Source organism: Paralichthys olivaceus, chromosome 8 (genome assembly GCF_024713975.1).
Source record: "Paralichthys olivaceus isolate ysfri-2021 chromosome 8, ASM2471397v2, whole genome shotgun sequence".
In the NCBI taxonomy this organism is placed as follows: Eukaryota; Metazoa; Chordata; class Actinopteri; order Pleuronectiformes; family Paralichthyidae; genus Paralichthys; species Paralichthys olivaceus.
In genome coordinates, this window is record NC_091100.1 from 7,547,179 (window position 1) to 7,563,751 (window position 16,573).

The 16,573-nt window shown below is 41.9% G+C and overlaps 1 protein-coding gene across 3 annotated transcripts in view; it reads left to right on the top strand.

Annotated features, from left to right (window-relative positions):
• Positions 1-28: 28 nt before the first annotated feature.
• The window catches only part of znf827 (zinc finger protein 827), a 65,479-nt gene continuing 48,934 nt past the window's right edge, over positions 29-16,573 (top strand). For 2 of the 3 annotated variants that reach the window (XM_069530015.1, XM_020101296.2), the window contains exon 1: positions 29-619. In XM_069530015.1, the coding sequence (XP_069386116.1) occupies positions 577-619 (43 nt within the window). In that variant the 5' untranslated portion in view covers positions 29-576. The remainder of the gene's footprint in view (positions 620-16,573) is intronic. The other variant, XM_020101298.2, reaches the window with a different exon arrangement.

Genomic DNA, 16,573 nt, shown 5'->3' on the forward strand with positions numbered 1-16,573 from the left:
CCTCAGCGATGGGGAAGTTGAATTGAACGGGATCGCGTCGCTCGGTTTCCATCAGTCCGGTCTCTGCGCGGAATTACACCCTCGTTACTAAATTCATTTTCTCTCCAGCAGAACACCCTGAGAGCTCGGGGGCACCTTGTCCGTGCGCTGCTCTCGGGGGCGAGCTCCTCGATTGTGTCCGTGCACGCAATAGACTGTGTGTGTGTGTGAGAGAGAGAGAGAGAGAGAAAGAGAGAGAGTGTGTGTGTGTGAATGTGTGTGTGCGCGCGCGTCAGAGAGAGAGAGTGTGTGTGTGTGTGTGTGCTCTGCTGTTGCTGCCCTTTGATCCCTGCATTAGTGTTAGTTAGGGGCTCGCAGACACACACTTGCACCGAGAGCAGCCATAGTCAAGACACGGCAACAACAACAGCGGCGCCTCCTCCGCCCGTGTTCCCCCCAACAATACACTTTAAACCGAGCAAAGCCAGGTGCACGACCGAGTCCCTGCCATCACTGGCGCCTCCGGTCTCAATGGGAAAAACCTTCTTTCTTCTTATCCCCACACAAGGACGAGAATGTGATTAAAAACGGGGGAAAATGCCAAGGAGGAAGCAGGAGCAACCCAAGCGCCTGCCTTCACGTAAGTCGCCCGCTCGTTCGGTGCCATTTTAACGGCTCTCCGCGTCTTTTGCGCAGTAGTTTCGGGTTAAAGAGGTGAAGCAGACAAAAGACTCGGCGGAGGTTATTTCTCCCCTTCTTCTTTTTTTTTTTTTTTTTTTTTTTGTGTAGGTCCGAGCGAGGCAGCCATGTTGTTGGCGACGGGCAACGTTAGCTCGGGCACTGCGTGGATAAACGATACGTGGCTTTATTAAAAGAGCAGAATCGGTGGAGGTCCGGTTCCGCTAAAAAAAAAAGAGAGAGAGAGAGGTTGCGGTCAGTGGGCATATGTGTCGGTTGTGTGTGTGTGTGTGAGGGAGAACAGCGGTTGTCGGTAACGGGGGGTTCGCCTCCGCTAGGTCGCTTTTCGGTTAGAAAGGGGAGGATCTGGGAGTCTGGCCGCAATAAAACGAAGGGTCAGTCGGATCAGACGAGGCAGACTGCCCGTAACCCCGGTGCTCCGAGTTAGCATCAGCGCTACCTAGCTAAACTTCATTTCCTCCGTGTTTCACGTCCAACTTTCACCTCGTAGTTTGTCCGCTGCTCGGAACCGATTTCGTTCGCGCTTGTTTGTGTCGTCGACTTTAAAAAGTGTGGAGATGGAAGTTGTTGTTTTTTTTTTTTCTCTCCTTCTCCCCTCACAGCCCATGTATTTTTCTCTCTCCACCCCTCCCAGTCTGCACGCAGGCTGTGTGAGAGAGAGCCATGGCCGGTCACCTGAAGTTCAGGGTTTTTCCCCCCTTCCCTTTGCAGCCATTCATTGCAGACAGACTACGACCATCAACGCGGTTAGAAAACGGGAAACGACACATGTGCGCCTGTTCAACGCGGTTGTTCCGCAGCAGGAACCGGTTCTAATGTTCATTTCAGCAGGAGGTCGCTCCACGTTTCTTTATTTTTGACCCTGCGTATCTTCCATGTTCGTGTTTGTGCCTCTATCGGTCCACATCATGAAAAGCTGCAGTGACACACTCCCGCCGCTAGAGGATTGCTTCAGATGTTAGTGGGCAATGACATTGGTTATTAAAGGAATCATCCAAGATTCACATGTTTCTTTTCGCTCTCCGGCGTTCCTGCTCTTTACAGGCGTGAGCAAACATCTCAGTTAGTCACTCTGCTATGCAAATGTAATGAATAATCACGGTGATTCATCTTTTCGATCAAAGACGGCTCGATGCATTTATCTTGTGACACTTCTCTCCATTTCTTAAATGTCAGACCGTGCCAGCTGCTCGGAGTTAGTTCAGAAGATGCTGCGACTCGTCTCCTTTTCGCTTGGTCCACCGATGTCTATAGTTTCATTCGGACGTCCGAGGATTTTTAGAGGAACGGGTGCGCTTCATCACCTGTCACCAGCCTTTTAACATTTCTGACACAGATGTGCATTAGAGGACTTCCTGTAGCACCACAATATACACACAAATGACCTTTTTCACATTTTATATTTTTCGGTGCTAATATACTCTGATCGACTGCTCAGGTGTTTGACCTAGGGTTGAACTTGGGAAATTGCAGCGGTTGGCTGGGAGGCATAGAGGTGGATACTGGGTGATAGGAGGTGCAGTGAGTGACTGTATCTGTGTGAGAGAGAGAGAGAGAGAGAAAGAGAGAGAGACAGGGGCATGTTTGGACAGTGAGTCCTCACTGATATGCTGCATAAAGAATATGTAAGCCACATGGTTGGACTGCACAGAGCAGGGTCATGATAATATAACAGTCTAACTCATTGCAGCTCTTTCTCTAATACTTTACTTTTTGCAGGACACTTGTTCAGGCAGTGTGTTTTCCTCATTGTTTATTATTATAAGTGTTAAGCAAAATCATTAGATTCTTGTATTTGCATTTTGTGTTAGTACTAGAAACAAGTTGCATTCTCCTCTCTTCGTTAGTGAGGTTCAACCACTGTATTTGAGATACTCTTCAAAACTATCCACAGCATCTTCTTTCACTTGTTAGATTGTAAATACAGTTCACAGTAAATTATTCTGCCATCCTCACAATACGTCCAGTCAATCCACCCAGGGGCCACCCTAAGTGTATTAATAGAAAAAGGTTTTTTGTCGTGTGAGTCAAGAGACTCAAATGATAGCAACATTTAAACGCATTGCCTTTTTTGTGGAGCAGATATAAACATGTTTTAGCACCTCATTGCCTAACTAGGGAAATAACAATTGATTATCCATTAAGACCTCCAACTGTACCCTGGAGATTAATTTCCACAATTAGGATTTTCTTTTAAAAAACAAGCTCTGCATTATAATGGCTCAAATATTTAGGGGCCCACTTGGATTATTTCCCTCCCATTATTATTAAAGTGGTGGACTGAACAAAGATCTGACAATGAAAATGTACAAAGTTTTGTTTGCCAAGGCTTTCTGATTTTGGATAACTTGTTTTTCAAAAGATGCACAGCTGAGGGGTGAAAGCTGTGTTTGGCGTGGCATCATTATTATATATTTTGGACATGAAAATCAAAGTAAGCCTGTGTCAACCTTTCAATTAAGCCGCTTCGTAAATGGTGTGCAACAAAAATACTCTTCACCCACGTATCTGAAATCATGCACTCTTGTGTAGGCACTGTACTGGAGCACTGCTGTGCCTGTGTTCCTGGGTTTAAATGAAAGCCGTTTCTGATTTAGGAGTTGTTTCCTCCTCAGTCAACAAACTGTCAAAAAAAAGTATGAATTTGTCAGAAGCTTTTTGCGCTTTGTTTTGGATCTTCCCACTCAAGAATGGAAGTGTCACCTCATGCCATTCGCTGTCAGTCTGTGTGTTTTCATTATTCAGCCAACAACACTCTGGTGGTGTGCCAGCCAACAAGCACAATATCGGGCTTCAAATCTCTTCATCTGTGGTGAAAAAGGCCAAGCTAATACACTGGCTTTAATACGGGAGGTGCTTTATCTTAGCACAGACCCAGATATATGGGTTGTGTAGCCCAGTGTGAACTGTCCTATTGTCTGTGGCACAGCTTGTGAGACGAGACTCTTCTGTAAGTGTTTGTGCACGGCACGCACATGTGAAAGTGGACACGTAACCCTTGTGTGTGTGTGTATTTGTGTGTTTATGTGTGTGTTTGTGTGTCTCTGGGTACATAAGCCGGCTATGGAGGTCACTGTACAGTATGGCGCCTTCACTTTGACAAGTAAACATGACCTTTGGTGCCACAATGAAAACTGCCATTCTTTATGACCTTGCAGTGAGTTATTGTTTGTGTAATTTTGCTGCCTTATTACTAACTATTAAAAGTTGTGGTTGGTTGAAGTACTTTTCAGTTCTAGTATTTGTATCTGACTTTGTATTTCAAAAATGACACTAAGTATTTGTTTAGCTCATTCTCAGCCAAAATGTACACATTATAGATATCATTAGATCAAACAAGACCCCATAACGTTTCTCTACTTGGCATAATGTGTAAATCAATTCTTTTTTAATGAAAGTGGATGAGTAACCTTACATTTAGTAGATGTTAAAAACAAAGACAGAGCGAGAGTCCATATCATAAAGAGCACAGACCGTAAGTGTATTGGGAGGAGCACTTGTGTTCTGCTCCCTCCTCTTGTGGCAACGTCTACATTTGAAATGGAGGGATCTGAAACATTTCTAGACAGAAATCTGCTCCTCTTCATCAGCCAATAGCTGACTGACTGGGTGGCTCTCTACCTTACTGTAATGGCGGGTCACTGGCTCTCTTCCACTTGCTATGATTATAATGACCTTGGTGGGGCTGGGGCTTGAAAACATTGGATGAAGGGGAAAGGAAAATGAGAGGAGGTTTCAATTTCGCTCTTGGCATTAAATTTGTGGGGTATTTCTGCCAAGAATCCCTCACCTCACCACCACGCCACGTCCCCCCTTCAAGTTGATGTGGCTTGGGTGCTCTGGCAGTGTCGGACGAGTGGAGCCCGAGCGAATAATGATACACAGGCTTTAACTTAGAAATGAATTAAAGGGCAGGAGAAAGGTGGTGAATACCTCACTTATAGTACACCGTCACGGAGAGCATGGATACCAGCTCCAAATGAACATTCATATTCAGTGGACAGACGGGACTCAGCCTTTTTGTGTTTGACAGAAAAAACTGAGACTGTTGTGAATAAACAGTTAGTTGGTCACAGAAGTAGCTAACCCTCGGGGTGCGGAAGAAAACTTCCACACAAATGTTAAGATTGTTTGATACTTAATATGATTGGCAAGGCACCCAGGCAGCATGGTGGTTTATAATCATGGCAGCGATTGGTTTCTGGCCTTTTACATTAAAAAAATAAATGAGGAGAGAAGAAGAAGAGTCAGCTTGTTGTGGGTCTGTATGTTAACTCAGAATAAAATGTTATGCCAATAGGCTTTGAGCCAATATACAGAGATAGACAGCCACCTACACTCACAGTCTCCAATTAACCTAACCCGGTTTTATTCTCTGTCTTAACCTAACAGTCTTTGGACTTGAGGAGGAAGCCAGTATACCCAACACAGGGAGAACAGTCAAAGTTTACACAGAAAAGCTGGGATTCAAACCGGCAGCCTTGATGAGATGACAGTGCTACAACTGTTTCATCCTGCCGCCCATGTCAAATAAATATGTTCTTAAAATATATTCATTCTCTTTCCCATTGAATTAATTCATTTAAATTAGCGTACCTGTCTGTTCTAAGCAGTATTTGAAATTCAAATGCATGAAGTACGTTATTGACGAATATCAGTGCAGATGCTTTTATGAAAGCAAATTTCCCTATTTCAAGATATCACATCCACCTTTTGCTAGTTTTGGTCTCATTTCTCAATGGGGACCTGTTGAGCACAGCCACATCACTAGAAACATATTTTATATCATTCTCTCCCGATTTCCACTGTCCATCCTGCAGTTTAGAGGCCTTCTAATTCCAAAGCATCCTCACAAGTCCATAAACTACTACTGAGAATATTTAACGTGGGAAATTCTCTCTGACAGACTTGATGTTTCATATTTGACAGATTGATAATGTGAGATGCTTTCATAGGATGCACAGTAGGTAGTTTTTGTGGGGTAAGTAATAGTACTTTGTTGGCACATGCAAGACATTAATTCAAAAGTGCTAATTCCACAAGGGAAGTATTTTTCTTGTGTTGATTGATGACTGTTAACTAAAGTATGCTTGTCAGTTTGGTGATTAGCTAGTTTAATCTGGAACACAAGGTTGCCGACCATCACTTATTATTAAAATCCCCTGTCTAGGTGCACTGTGAATTCATAGTTATTTATCCCTGGGCAACAAGTAGTGGATCAGACAAAACCTTTGTGTCTACATTGTTCAACTCGTCAGCGAAAATTGTCTCATCAGTATGAAACCTACTAACTCATCTGCAATTAACTGGTCTAAGTCTTTCTCCCTGTGGTGTTTAAGCCACCTCCTGCTGCACATTCGAGCATAGCCATAACAACAAATGTCAACATTTATAGGTGTGAATTTGGAACAATGTTGAATTGTATTATTCTTTTTATTTACATTTGAGTGTTTCTTACCTGGTAATGACTTTTTCATTTGATCCTGAATTGAAAAGTACTCAGTAAAGTATGTTTCAGTATGAATTCTGTAGATTCAACCTCTGATGTATAATGATGATGATTGAGATATTACTGGGGTGATAAATAGCCATCTCCGATTCCACACACTCACTGCTGGCATGACCTGTGAGTCGAACCAATGATCCTCATATTAGTGGGCAACCTGCTCTACCTCCTGAGCCGCTGCCAACCTAATTCATCACAAGTACTTTCTGCACAACATTAAAATACTAAGTCTTTACAGTCTTTGATTTATTAGATGTCTGGTGGGATCTTTAAAAATACACTCTGATTCTCTACACTTCAGTTTAGATCAAATTGTGACATAAAAAACTTGAAAAGGTCACATTTTAAAATCTTATGTCACAGAGGAATTCACTGATTCATCTGGTTCTGTGTCTGATTACTAATTGCTTAATTCAATATCAATATCTTCAGCTGAAATTCACTACGAATTTTTTTCAATTTTTCTTTCAGATGTGTGTTTATCTAATGATTTCAAAGTGAGCAGAGAATTCTCTGTAGCACAAATTCAGCTAACAGCAGATACCTCCACCACAGTACAGTACAGTACCTGCCTGTCTGCCTGGTCTCAATCAGAACCCTCTCTGTGTGGAATGGAAGTGCCTCAGCCTTGGTAACGATTTTTCCCGTGTTGACAAGTCACAACATGGAGATCTACAGCTCGGAGAGCAGCCCTTTGGCTACACAGAGCCCTGCTTGCACTGAGTAATAGCAATCTCACTGGAGTAGCAGGCTTTCAGCTGGCAGCAGTTCATACGGAACAGCTCGCCGGTGCAGCTGGGAAAGACAGAGCAGAGTGGAGAGGGAGAGAGGAGCTGGTGGTGGTAGCAGTGGAGATGGAGGGAGGGAGGAAGTGGAGAGGAAGAGCTGTTAAGAGCTTTGGGCGGTTTCTCTGTTGTTGTACCATACAAGTGCATCCAGGCCCTGCAGGACAAGCCTTTAACAGGCATGAGGGATGGAGAGCATGAGAGGAGAGGAGGAGGAGGAGGCGGTGGCGGTGGAGGAGGTGGTGGTGGTCTGGGGAGCTGAAGCCGGCCAGTCGTGCCAGACGCCCGCTCTAAACAGGGATGTGATTTATTGCTGGACTCTATCTCACGTTTCACTCCTAGAAAGACACTAAAATTGCATTGTAGAGAGATAAAGAACTTCCTCAATTGACTTAGAAGAAAGATGTTTGGCTGCAGGCTGTGAAGAAATTGGTGTGGTACATCTGTAAATGAAACTGGGAAGTTTTTTTGGCAAAGGTGGCATTTGATTACATTTGTTTTGGCCATGGACTCTGCATTTTGACCGTCCCTATAAACGTATTGTTTTAGGCTGTTATGCTGTACCATGAAACACATGAATCAGAGTAGGCCATCAGTGTATGCATATTTTGCTAGAGGGCTTAAAATGGCTTCTGGCCAACACGTCGATCTTTGTCGCCCTCGCTGAATGCACTCTGCACAGCACAGTGCAATGAGATGACCTCACTTCCTATGTGGGTAGAGGAGGGCAGGAGGCCTCTTACACGTGCTCACAGACCTCACCTCTCAAGCAAAGCCTTGCTCTAGTTAGTCTCAAAGCTCTAGTCAGGCTAACCTCTCACTCCCTTTTGGTATGGAAGTGTTTCCACATTGCACATTTAGGCGGTCAAGAGCAAGGGACCGGCTAATGTCTTTAACTAGCCAGGCCAACAGCTGTGTGTCTGCAGATTTCTGGGACGTCGGATCAGTTTTATAGGGAGATTAAAAGTAAAGAGAAGGAGGGGGGCTGTTACAGACAGAGGATAGTAGGACCATAAGGCAGTGACAGCTCTCTAGGGAAACAATATATCACCTCTAAAAGGCGAGGGGAAGTGTTTGGCTGCGGGACAAAAATCCGGAGAAGTTAAAATCATTGATGTGATGTCATCTCTGAGAAAGCCATTGTCAGTGGGGTGTGAGGATATTTATGATTCTGAAAATGCAGGTGAACATCTTGACTAATTCAGGAGGCCTCCCTATTTGTACAATGTGGTTGTAGCATTAAAAGAACGATATGACTCAGGTTTTCATCCTTTTAATGTTCACCAAGGTTAAGTGGTAATATGGTCACTTGATTTTGCCCTTGTGATACGAATGAGATTTGCTAATCACTGGATATTTTGTGTGAGGATCCCTGTAGCTTACATTACCTGTAAGAACCATACGTAGAAACAAATGAAGCTGGACAAATTAACAGAGCAGCATGATGAATGAATGGATGTAGATGGCGAGCTACTCTAAAAAAAGACCTGAATCAGACAGCTCAACTGATTATTGCCTGTATGTTCCCACTCCCAGCAAGAGTTTTGAATGGGGGCCATGTTGGTTCAGATTGCCATGTCATTAATCCCTCATACTCTATAGAGGAGTGGTCAGTGGCAGATGTATTTGCACTTCCTCCAGAAGGTTTTCTAGATTAGCACAAATCCTCCCAGAAAAACCGTTTAAAAACCTCATTTGGCACGCACAGCCAGACTTTGTGCTCATAGCTGGCCAAAGACAGACATCCCTCCCTCTACATCTCATTCTCTCTGACTCCCCTGATTTTTTTTCCATCCCCCACCTTTTGGTTCTCAGAGCTTTAGCCCCCATGTCGATTTGGACAGGGCAGTGTAATTGTTTGGAAACTCGGTTCTGTCATTTGCATGTTGCAAGCAGCCACTTTTCCAGTTTCAGTGGTTTGACCTTGTTGTACCTGCCAGCCAGAAATGAGATCATCAGAAGAGTAGACGAGAAGCTGACATCTCTCCTCCACCTACCCATGGCTTTAAGTGATGGTTGTCATAGCAATCATTATGCCACAGAACAGACTCAGTGGGTGAAGGATGGCTTTGAATGCGGCAGCCTCAGGTCACAACCTGGTTATGACAGAACAAATAGACCTTTGAGGGTTGGCTGCAAACCACTGTATGCACAAAGTAAACAGCCGCATACATCGCATATCAAGTTCATATAGATTTCAGGTCGAGATTGAAATTACTGAGGGAATGTCCCTTTTTTAAACCTTGAAGAAAGCGAGGCAGGTATTGATATAGCAGAGAGGGAAAGAGCAGCATGGGGCGAACAATGCCTCTCCTTCCCATCAGCTGCCCTGGCCAGCATTTAACATGGAGATTGGAAACGGAATAAGCTCTCCCCCATTCTCCCTGGACCTGCATGTAAATGAGGTTAGTGGTTAGCATTTCCTGCTGTGCCACAGCAATTCTTCTCCCTCTCTTGCTCCTTCTTTTTCCTTTTTTTTCAATAATGGCCTGAAAGTGCTCCCCCTTTCCTTGGGTAGGGACCGGGACCAATCCTGATTAGTGTCCCTGTCCTAAGTGACAGGCTAAAATCCAAGCAGGCACTGCCTTGGGCGCCTCTGCCAAACAGCCGTCAAACCAATACCACCATAAAAAAGGTAGCCCCCCCCTCACACACACTCTCCATGCACCACCACCACCACCTCCTCTTCAATTCTCAAGATTCCCTCCCGCTTTCGTCTTCCTCGCGCCTCAGCTCATTCTCCCCTGCTGTCCTCTCTGAGTGTCTCGAGCAGACACTGCCTCCATTGCTCGAACACACTGTCCCCTCACATACATACATGCACATATAGAATTACCTCTCATTCTCTGCCCACCTCCCACTGGACCTTGCTTTGTGTCCCTGGGTGGACTGGCTGCTATAGAACCAAGTGTCGCTTTTGCCACTAGGGTAATTTACAAACAATACATGGGCACTATACAGACACCCACCTTCCACCCTCCCACTCTCTCTCTCACTTCTCTTCCACAGCCATACAATCACCTCTGTGAGGAGCTTCTGTCTGCTAGAAAACTACGCAGCAGGGTGATGGCCTGTTCTTTTTGCACTTGCTTCAAAGAATGTAGCCTGTCTTTTTGAGAATGTTAGTGCGACGTCCACGTCTCGGTTGAATGAGTTCACGTTGTCAGCAGGAAGAAAAAAATGTATCTCGCTAGTACTTCAAGTGGCTTATGATTAGTAACTTTGAAAACCAAATGGTAATTAAGCTTTATTCATGACATTTTTGAAATGTAATATAAAGCAAATTCTACATAAAAGGTAAAATATATCACTTTTCCTGGCTACAAATGGCGACTCGGCTTATGTTACGTATTTTGTTGAGTACTTTCAGTAACCTTTCAATTATCAAACTTAAAGATACTCACAATTTTCATCAAGGTAACAGTAAGTTTCAGTCGGTTGCCTGGCAATGACATTGTGCCCCTTTTACACATTTAACGTTATATTTACCTACCAGAAGAGGTCTTGACTGATTTTTTGATCCCGTTTTAAGCCACATTTTTACAATACAGTATTAAGATAGTTGTTGTCTTTGACCTGAGGTCTCCTCTATATAAGCTTTCTACTAACTAAGCATTGTTTAAATTCAGGCTCTTAAAAGCTGAGGGTTTGTGAAAAGCCTCAGAAGCAAATAGAAACACGAAATAAAAAACCATTGAGAGCTTACACCTTTAACTTATTATGATTATTATAATAATGTAATATGGAAACAACATTTTCAGTTCAGTTACATATTTTTGTTTGAGTTAATATTAAAATAAATCAAAAGATATTGATGAACACTAAAAGATAGTGATTTACAATGAAAGCAAGTTATTTAAAAAAAAAGTGGTCAGCCACATATGCCTATTATAAGACAGAATGGACGAGGTCTTTATGAATATGACTAGCTCTTTTCACAGATTATACATTGGTCTGCAATGTCAATAAAAACCAATGTGACCATAAAGTATTATTCCAGTAAGTACATAGCTATAAGTCTTAGTATACCATCTCTACAGCATTCTCCTGACTACCAATCTGCTTTTTTCTAAAATGAAAGGATTGTGTTCTGGCTAGCTTCACACTGACTTGGCATCTGTTTTTTCTCCACAATAATTGGAGACAATGTTTGTATCTACATTAAGCAATGAGCAACTGTTTCTAGATGGTAAAAAATGTGCCAGTATTCCAATGAATACAGCATACCAAGTGCATTTTTAAATAAATGAAGAGCCGCGACTACTGCTCATCCTAAAAAGAATTCAAACAATGCACCTCCTTGAGTCCTCGGCGAAACACCCACCAAGTTTGAAGTCGATTGGTTGACCGGTTGTTGAGAAAATCAAAGCACAGGCAGAAAGACAGATTTCTCCATTTATTGTAGAACTAGTAACCATTTGTGCCAGATCCAGATGTGCCTGTTTGTGTGTGGCATTGAGAAAAAAATACTTGGGTTATTTAAATAATGGGTTTTAACATAGAACTCACAAAGCAGCACTCTTTTGTTAACCCATCACCAAGTAATTATGTGAAGGTGGGGTTAGAGTTGAAAACACTACACAGTCGACACTGCCCTTCCTGGGGTTCTTAGAAATGCCACCACCAAATTTGAAGTCGATCAGATGAGACAGCGACAAAGAACATCAGATGGAGATTTCTCAATTCATAAGTAGAATATTGTGTTTTATCTTCAGTTCACAAGCAATCTTACAATTAAGTAGTTAAAGAGCGCAAAAGCCTATGTCACAGAACTTAAAGGAGACTCGAGTAAAGTAACGGAAATTAGGGTAGATAAAATCTAATGAAACTCATTGCCTACCCATGTAACCAAATCTTTTGACTGGTCAGCAGTTTTAAATTCTGTGAGGAGATTTATGCTAATGGCATAAAACCTCTTTCTAAAACCTTGATTTTAAAGACCCCAACTTACTCATGTATTTTGGGGTTATTTTCCTCAAACTCTTCAGTATTTCACCTAGGATGGAGATTTAGCAGTGGTGTAATGCATGCATGGGAAACAATGCTCTTTCAAAATGAAAAAGTCATCTTCAAATATACATATGAGCATTGTGTAACGTTATCTCAGCCTGCGCCTTTAACAACAAACCAGTAAATGATGTCAAGTGAGTGGGAGATGTTTTTGCATTTGATCTTTTTCTGATCAAATTTCTCTTTGAATTTTTAAATGATATAGCTATCAATTTTTTAGTATATGCAGTATATGTAGCATGATGAATTCATGTTTTCAGAGTGGTATTTCAGTCAAATGATCTGGTTCTCTTATTCACTCAATGGAGGGTTTTGCACAGAATTGCTTTCAGAGATAAGAGGAGGTGTTTACAACAGATCTTTTGAAAGTGTCACACTCGGATTATTTACCAGCATTGTAAAGCAGATTTAAAAAAAACAAAACAAAACAATTGACTCACCATCACATAAAACACTGTAAGCAGTGAGTAAGTCTTTCATAATTAAATCTAACTTTTGGCAGATTGTGACAGCACATATTATTCAGTGGCCCAGGGCCAGTAAGCAGTTGACCCAGGCCAATTAATGTCCAAACCAGAGTCATAAGAAATACCAGTACGAAGGTTTTAGTATTTCTTATATTGTAATTTGCAGTTCAGAGCTGGTCAGAGATTCAGGGTCTCAGAGGTTCAAAGTCATTGCTTTCATGTACAAGTGAGCGAAAGCATGATTATTGTGGCACCGGCGCAAACCAAAAAGCAATATTGAATACATTGTGTCAATACGAAACACAAACACACATTTCCGGTATTGATTCACTGGATTAACCAAAAACTGGCATTCTTATAATCTTTATGGATTCATATTTTGTTGATTGACTGATTGCTGATGGCCACTGACAGGTTTGATAACAGTTGTCTTTGTTTGAGCTCAAAATTATGAAGGTGATTCCCTTCATGTCACCGTACACAGCAGCTGCCACAGCCACCGCTCTGATTGGCAGTCAGTGTTTGCAACTTCCATTCACAACTGAAATAAACTGTATAGCCTCAACAAAAAAAGAATGTATGCACATTATTACATACATGCTGATAAAGAACAGAAGAGATGCAAGGTAGAAAGACACTTCATGTATCCATTCTTACCTTATGGTTCACTTACCATAAATTCTCATACGATTAAAGGTAGTGACGCCAAGGGTTGACTGACTGCCAACTCTTAATTGATACTGTAAATACAAAAAGACAGGCAGTCTCCATATTCATGGTCGCTCCTATTTCCATCACATTTTACTGACACAATGACACCCCCCCCCCCCACACAAACACACACCCAAACACACAAAAAATGATAGTCAGCATTTTTATAGTTATAGTTATAACTGAGAGAAATGAGTTTAGACATGCTCTAAGAGACTTCCATAGGTTGAATGTACGTACCTGTATATGTAGCCCTTAGAACTAAACACTGAACATAATACAATTCAACATTTTTTATAAATCTGTTCACAGGTGATCAGATTACATATTGAAGTCCTTTTTAAATTGGCCAGTTCATTGTCAATTCTTAGGCCTTAAGGCCGTAGGGTTTTCACTTATTACTGTGTTTTCCTTGGTGTCCCAGCTCCTTCATAGTAGTTACACTGAGTTTGTTTTTCCCACCTGATTGGTATATGGCAAAGTGATGAAGTTGAGAATTGGTGGTGGTGGTGGTGGTTCTCTGTTGCTACCTTAAAGGTCCTGTGTGTCTAATAAAGGATCATCTACTGGCAGAAAAACAATATCATATTCATAAAATGTTAGATGAGGTTTTCATCAGTGTATACTCACCTGACAGTTAGAAAGCATCCTTTTATATCTACATTAGTACTAACTTCGCAGCTCAGCTCGGTCTCTCTCAGTGTCTCTTTCAGTGTCTCTTTCTTCATGTGCTCTTGAGCCACCTCCACCTTTCCACTGGCATTTCCATTGTAGACTTTCAAAAAAGATAATTACTAAATACACACACAACCTTACTAGACTAGACCAGAAGGTTACCACTCTGTCCAAATGGACATTGGTAGACTGAGATGGTATTTGACAGAATAAATCTGATCTAGTCACAGTGACAGAGAACATCGGCCATTTGTCGCTCACCAGTCATTAGCCAGGTTATGCTGTTTAATTTCATACCTGAGCGGCAAATTATTACTGGGATGATTATCTAAAACATTAAGTGCGATGATCTATGTCTATGTCTATGTCTATGGATGAAGGTAGTGAAATGTAAAAGTTTAAAATGTTAATAAACATTATATTATGTCTATTTCTAGCTGATGAGTTGCTCAGACAGTCTTTCCTTTTTATGGTCTTACACCATATTCACACATTTGCAGCATGATGTTGCCTACGCAGTACGCAATTGACTCTGTTGAAAAATTTGGCAAAATCTCAAAATTAATCACAACTGCAGGAACCACATTAACTGCACAGCTCACTGCGACTGAGTTGAATTCATATACTGTTTTATTTGGCAACAAATATAACTTTTATGAAAATATGTTGATTCAGTGAAAGCAAATTGGAATTTAAAATGAAAGATTATTATTCATTCACTTTGTATGTGTTTCTTCTACTTTATATGCCTCCATAACTGTATTGCTCTGAAAATACTGCATGCTTGCTGTTGAGACATCCTCGGTGTATTCCTGAGAATGAGTCGGCCCCAGGCATCATTTCATCTCATTTTAAATACAGTATTATTTATAACACCCATGTTGAGCTGTCACATGCAGTGTGACCATACAGGCACATAGTAAATTACTTTTAAGTAATGGAATATCCTAATACATGCACTACATGTTCAGAGACCTGAGTGGCACACTAACCTGAAGTCCAGGTTGATTTATGTCAGAGTGGGCCAATAAAGTGACTTCAAAACTTCGTTAGTAATGTGTCAGTTTATGTAGTGAAGATATAATAGACATATCTCGTCTCTCCCTCCTGCAGTTTAGGTCCATGGCTTTGATGACACATCTCAGGTTATGAGCAAGAATTTATTTATTTTTTTAACATGAGATGCTAAAAATGGAAGAGAAAAATATACCAGGGGGTAAAGTGCACTTCATCTGCAATGAGGAATTTCAGAGGTCTGGGGCTCTCAGTCGTCTCATTCTCTTCCAAGAACACTTCTCCTTCCTGTTTCACCTCTGGCATGCTGCCCAAAGTACCCACAAACCACGGAGGCCAAGGCCGAAAATACACAGATGGTAATTTGCACTACATTTCAATACGACTCAACCGCCATTATATATAGCCATGCTGCCTGAACCCTGATCCTCGTTGAGAGTATCGCCTCACCTCGGATTCCAAGTAAAAGATGGGCTGTTTATGTCTTTGTCACAGACTACAAGTTGGACAGGATAATAGAGATATCTGGAGTTGGTATACAGGGGTGGATTCATAATGTTTGATTGTGTAAAATGACCCTTGATCAATACATCGAGAATTTTTCCTACTTTGGACCAAGACATTGTTTCAACATATTTAATTGCAAGAAGTGCTTTTAATGGTTCAGCTCACTCTTCCATGAAAAAAAAGATACATAGAATAATCAAGGATAGTATAGACTTTTACAACCACTTAAGAACTGACTAAATTCTATACAAGTATACATATACTGTTGTTACTGTTGTTGTGGAAGTATTGATACTCAGAGTTCATCTAATCTGATGAACCCTTGGAATAACTGGGTTTATTTATTGGAAAGTCCTGTTTCTTCCCCGCATGTTACATGCTCCACTGTATGACATTTTACCTCAGCGATCACATGCCTTGTCCATTTCCTTGTTGGTTGTCGTGTTTCATCAACTTCCTAATGGAAATGTGATGGATAAACTTTGGAGCCATAATCATGTTGCTGCAGCAAAAGAACAACAGCATTTAACAGAATGATGGCACATCATTTCACATGAAGGGGAGAAGTGTGTCTGCTGGCTTCCACACATCCAGCTGCATTTATTTAGAGCATCTGTCTTTTAATCATTATATTTATTCATGATATTTGTATGGGAGAATGAGGGAACGACATGAAGGGGGACATGTCGAAAAGACAGCATGTTGGTGTGAAAGAGATCAAGCAAGTGCGAGATTATGGAAAAAGGAAGGGAAGCGACCCTGATCCAGTATGTCCCAATTAATGGAATTACCTTACTCCTCGGGAGGTTAGTCATTTGCAGAGACGTGAGCCCGCCAGTTCAGCGTCTCTCCCACCATATTGTCCAGCGAGTGCTAATAAGGCAGCCCTGACCGCCGGGCGTGCTCATTAGCATAGCCCGCGGCCGTGGCAACCTCCGCCAGGGCCCAGCCGGACACTTAATTACCGCCACTGTTCCTTCTTCACTTCATCCATACTCACTGCCTTCCTTCCTATGTCCGCACCACAGCCCTGCCTCCTTAACCCGCCCCCAAACACACATAATGCCATCACTTACTCCCAGTCATAGTGGAAAGGATGTAAGGCTAATTATTTTGGTGATGTAGATGTGATGGCTTTAGTCTTGGCATGTTCTGGCAATCTTTTATTTATGTTATTTCGTTTTTTTTATGGCTTTGTGGTCAGCAATCTTTGCGATTTT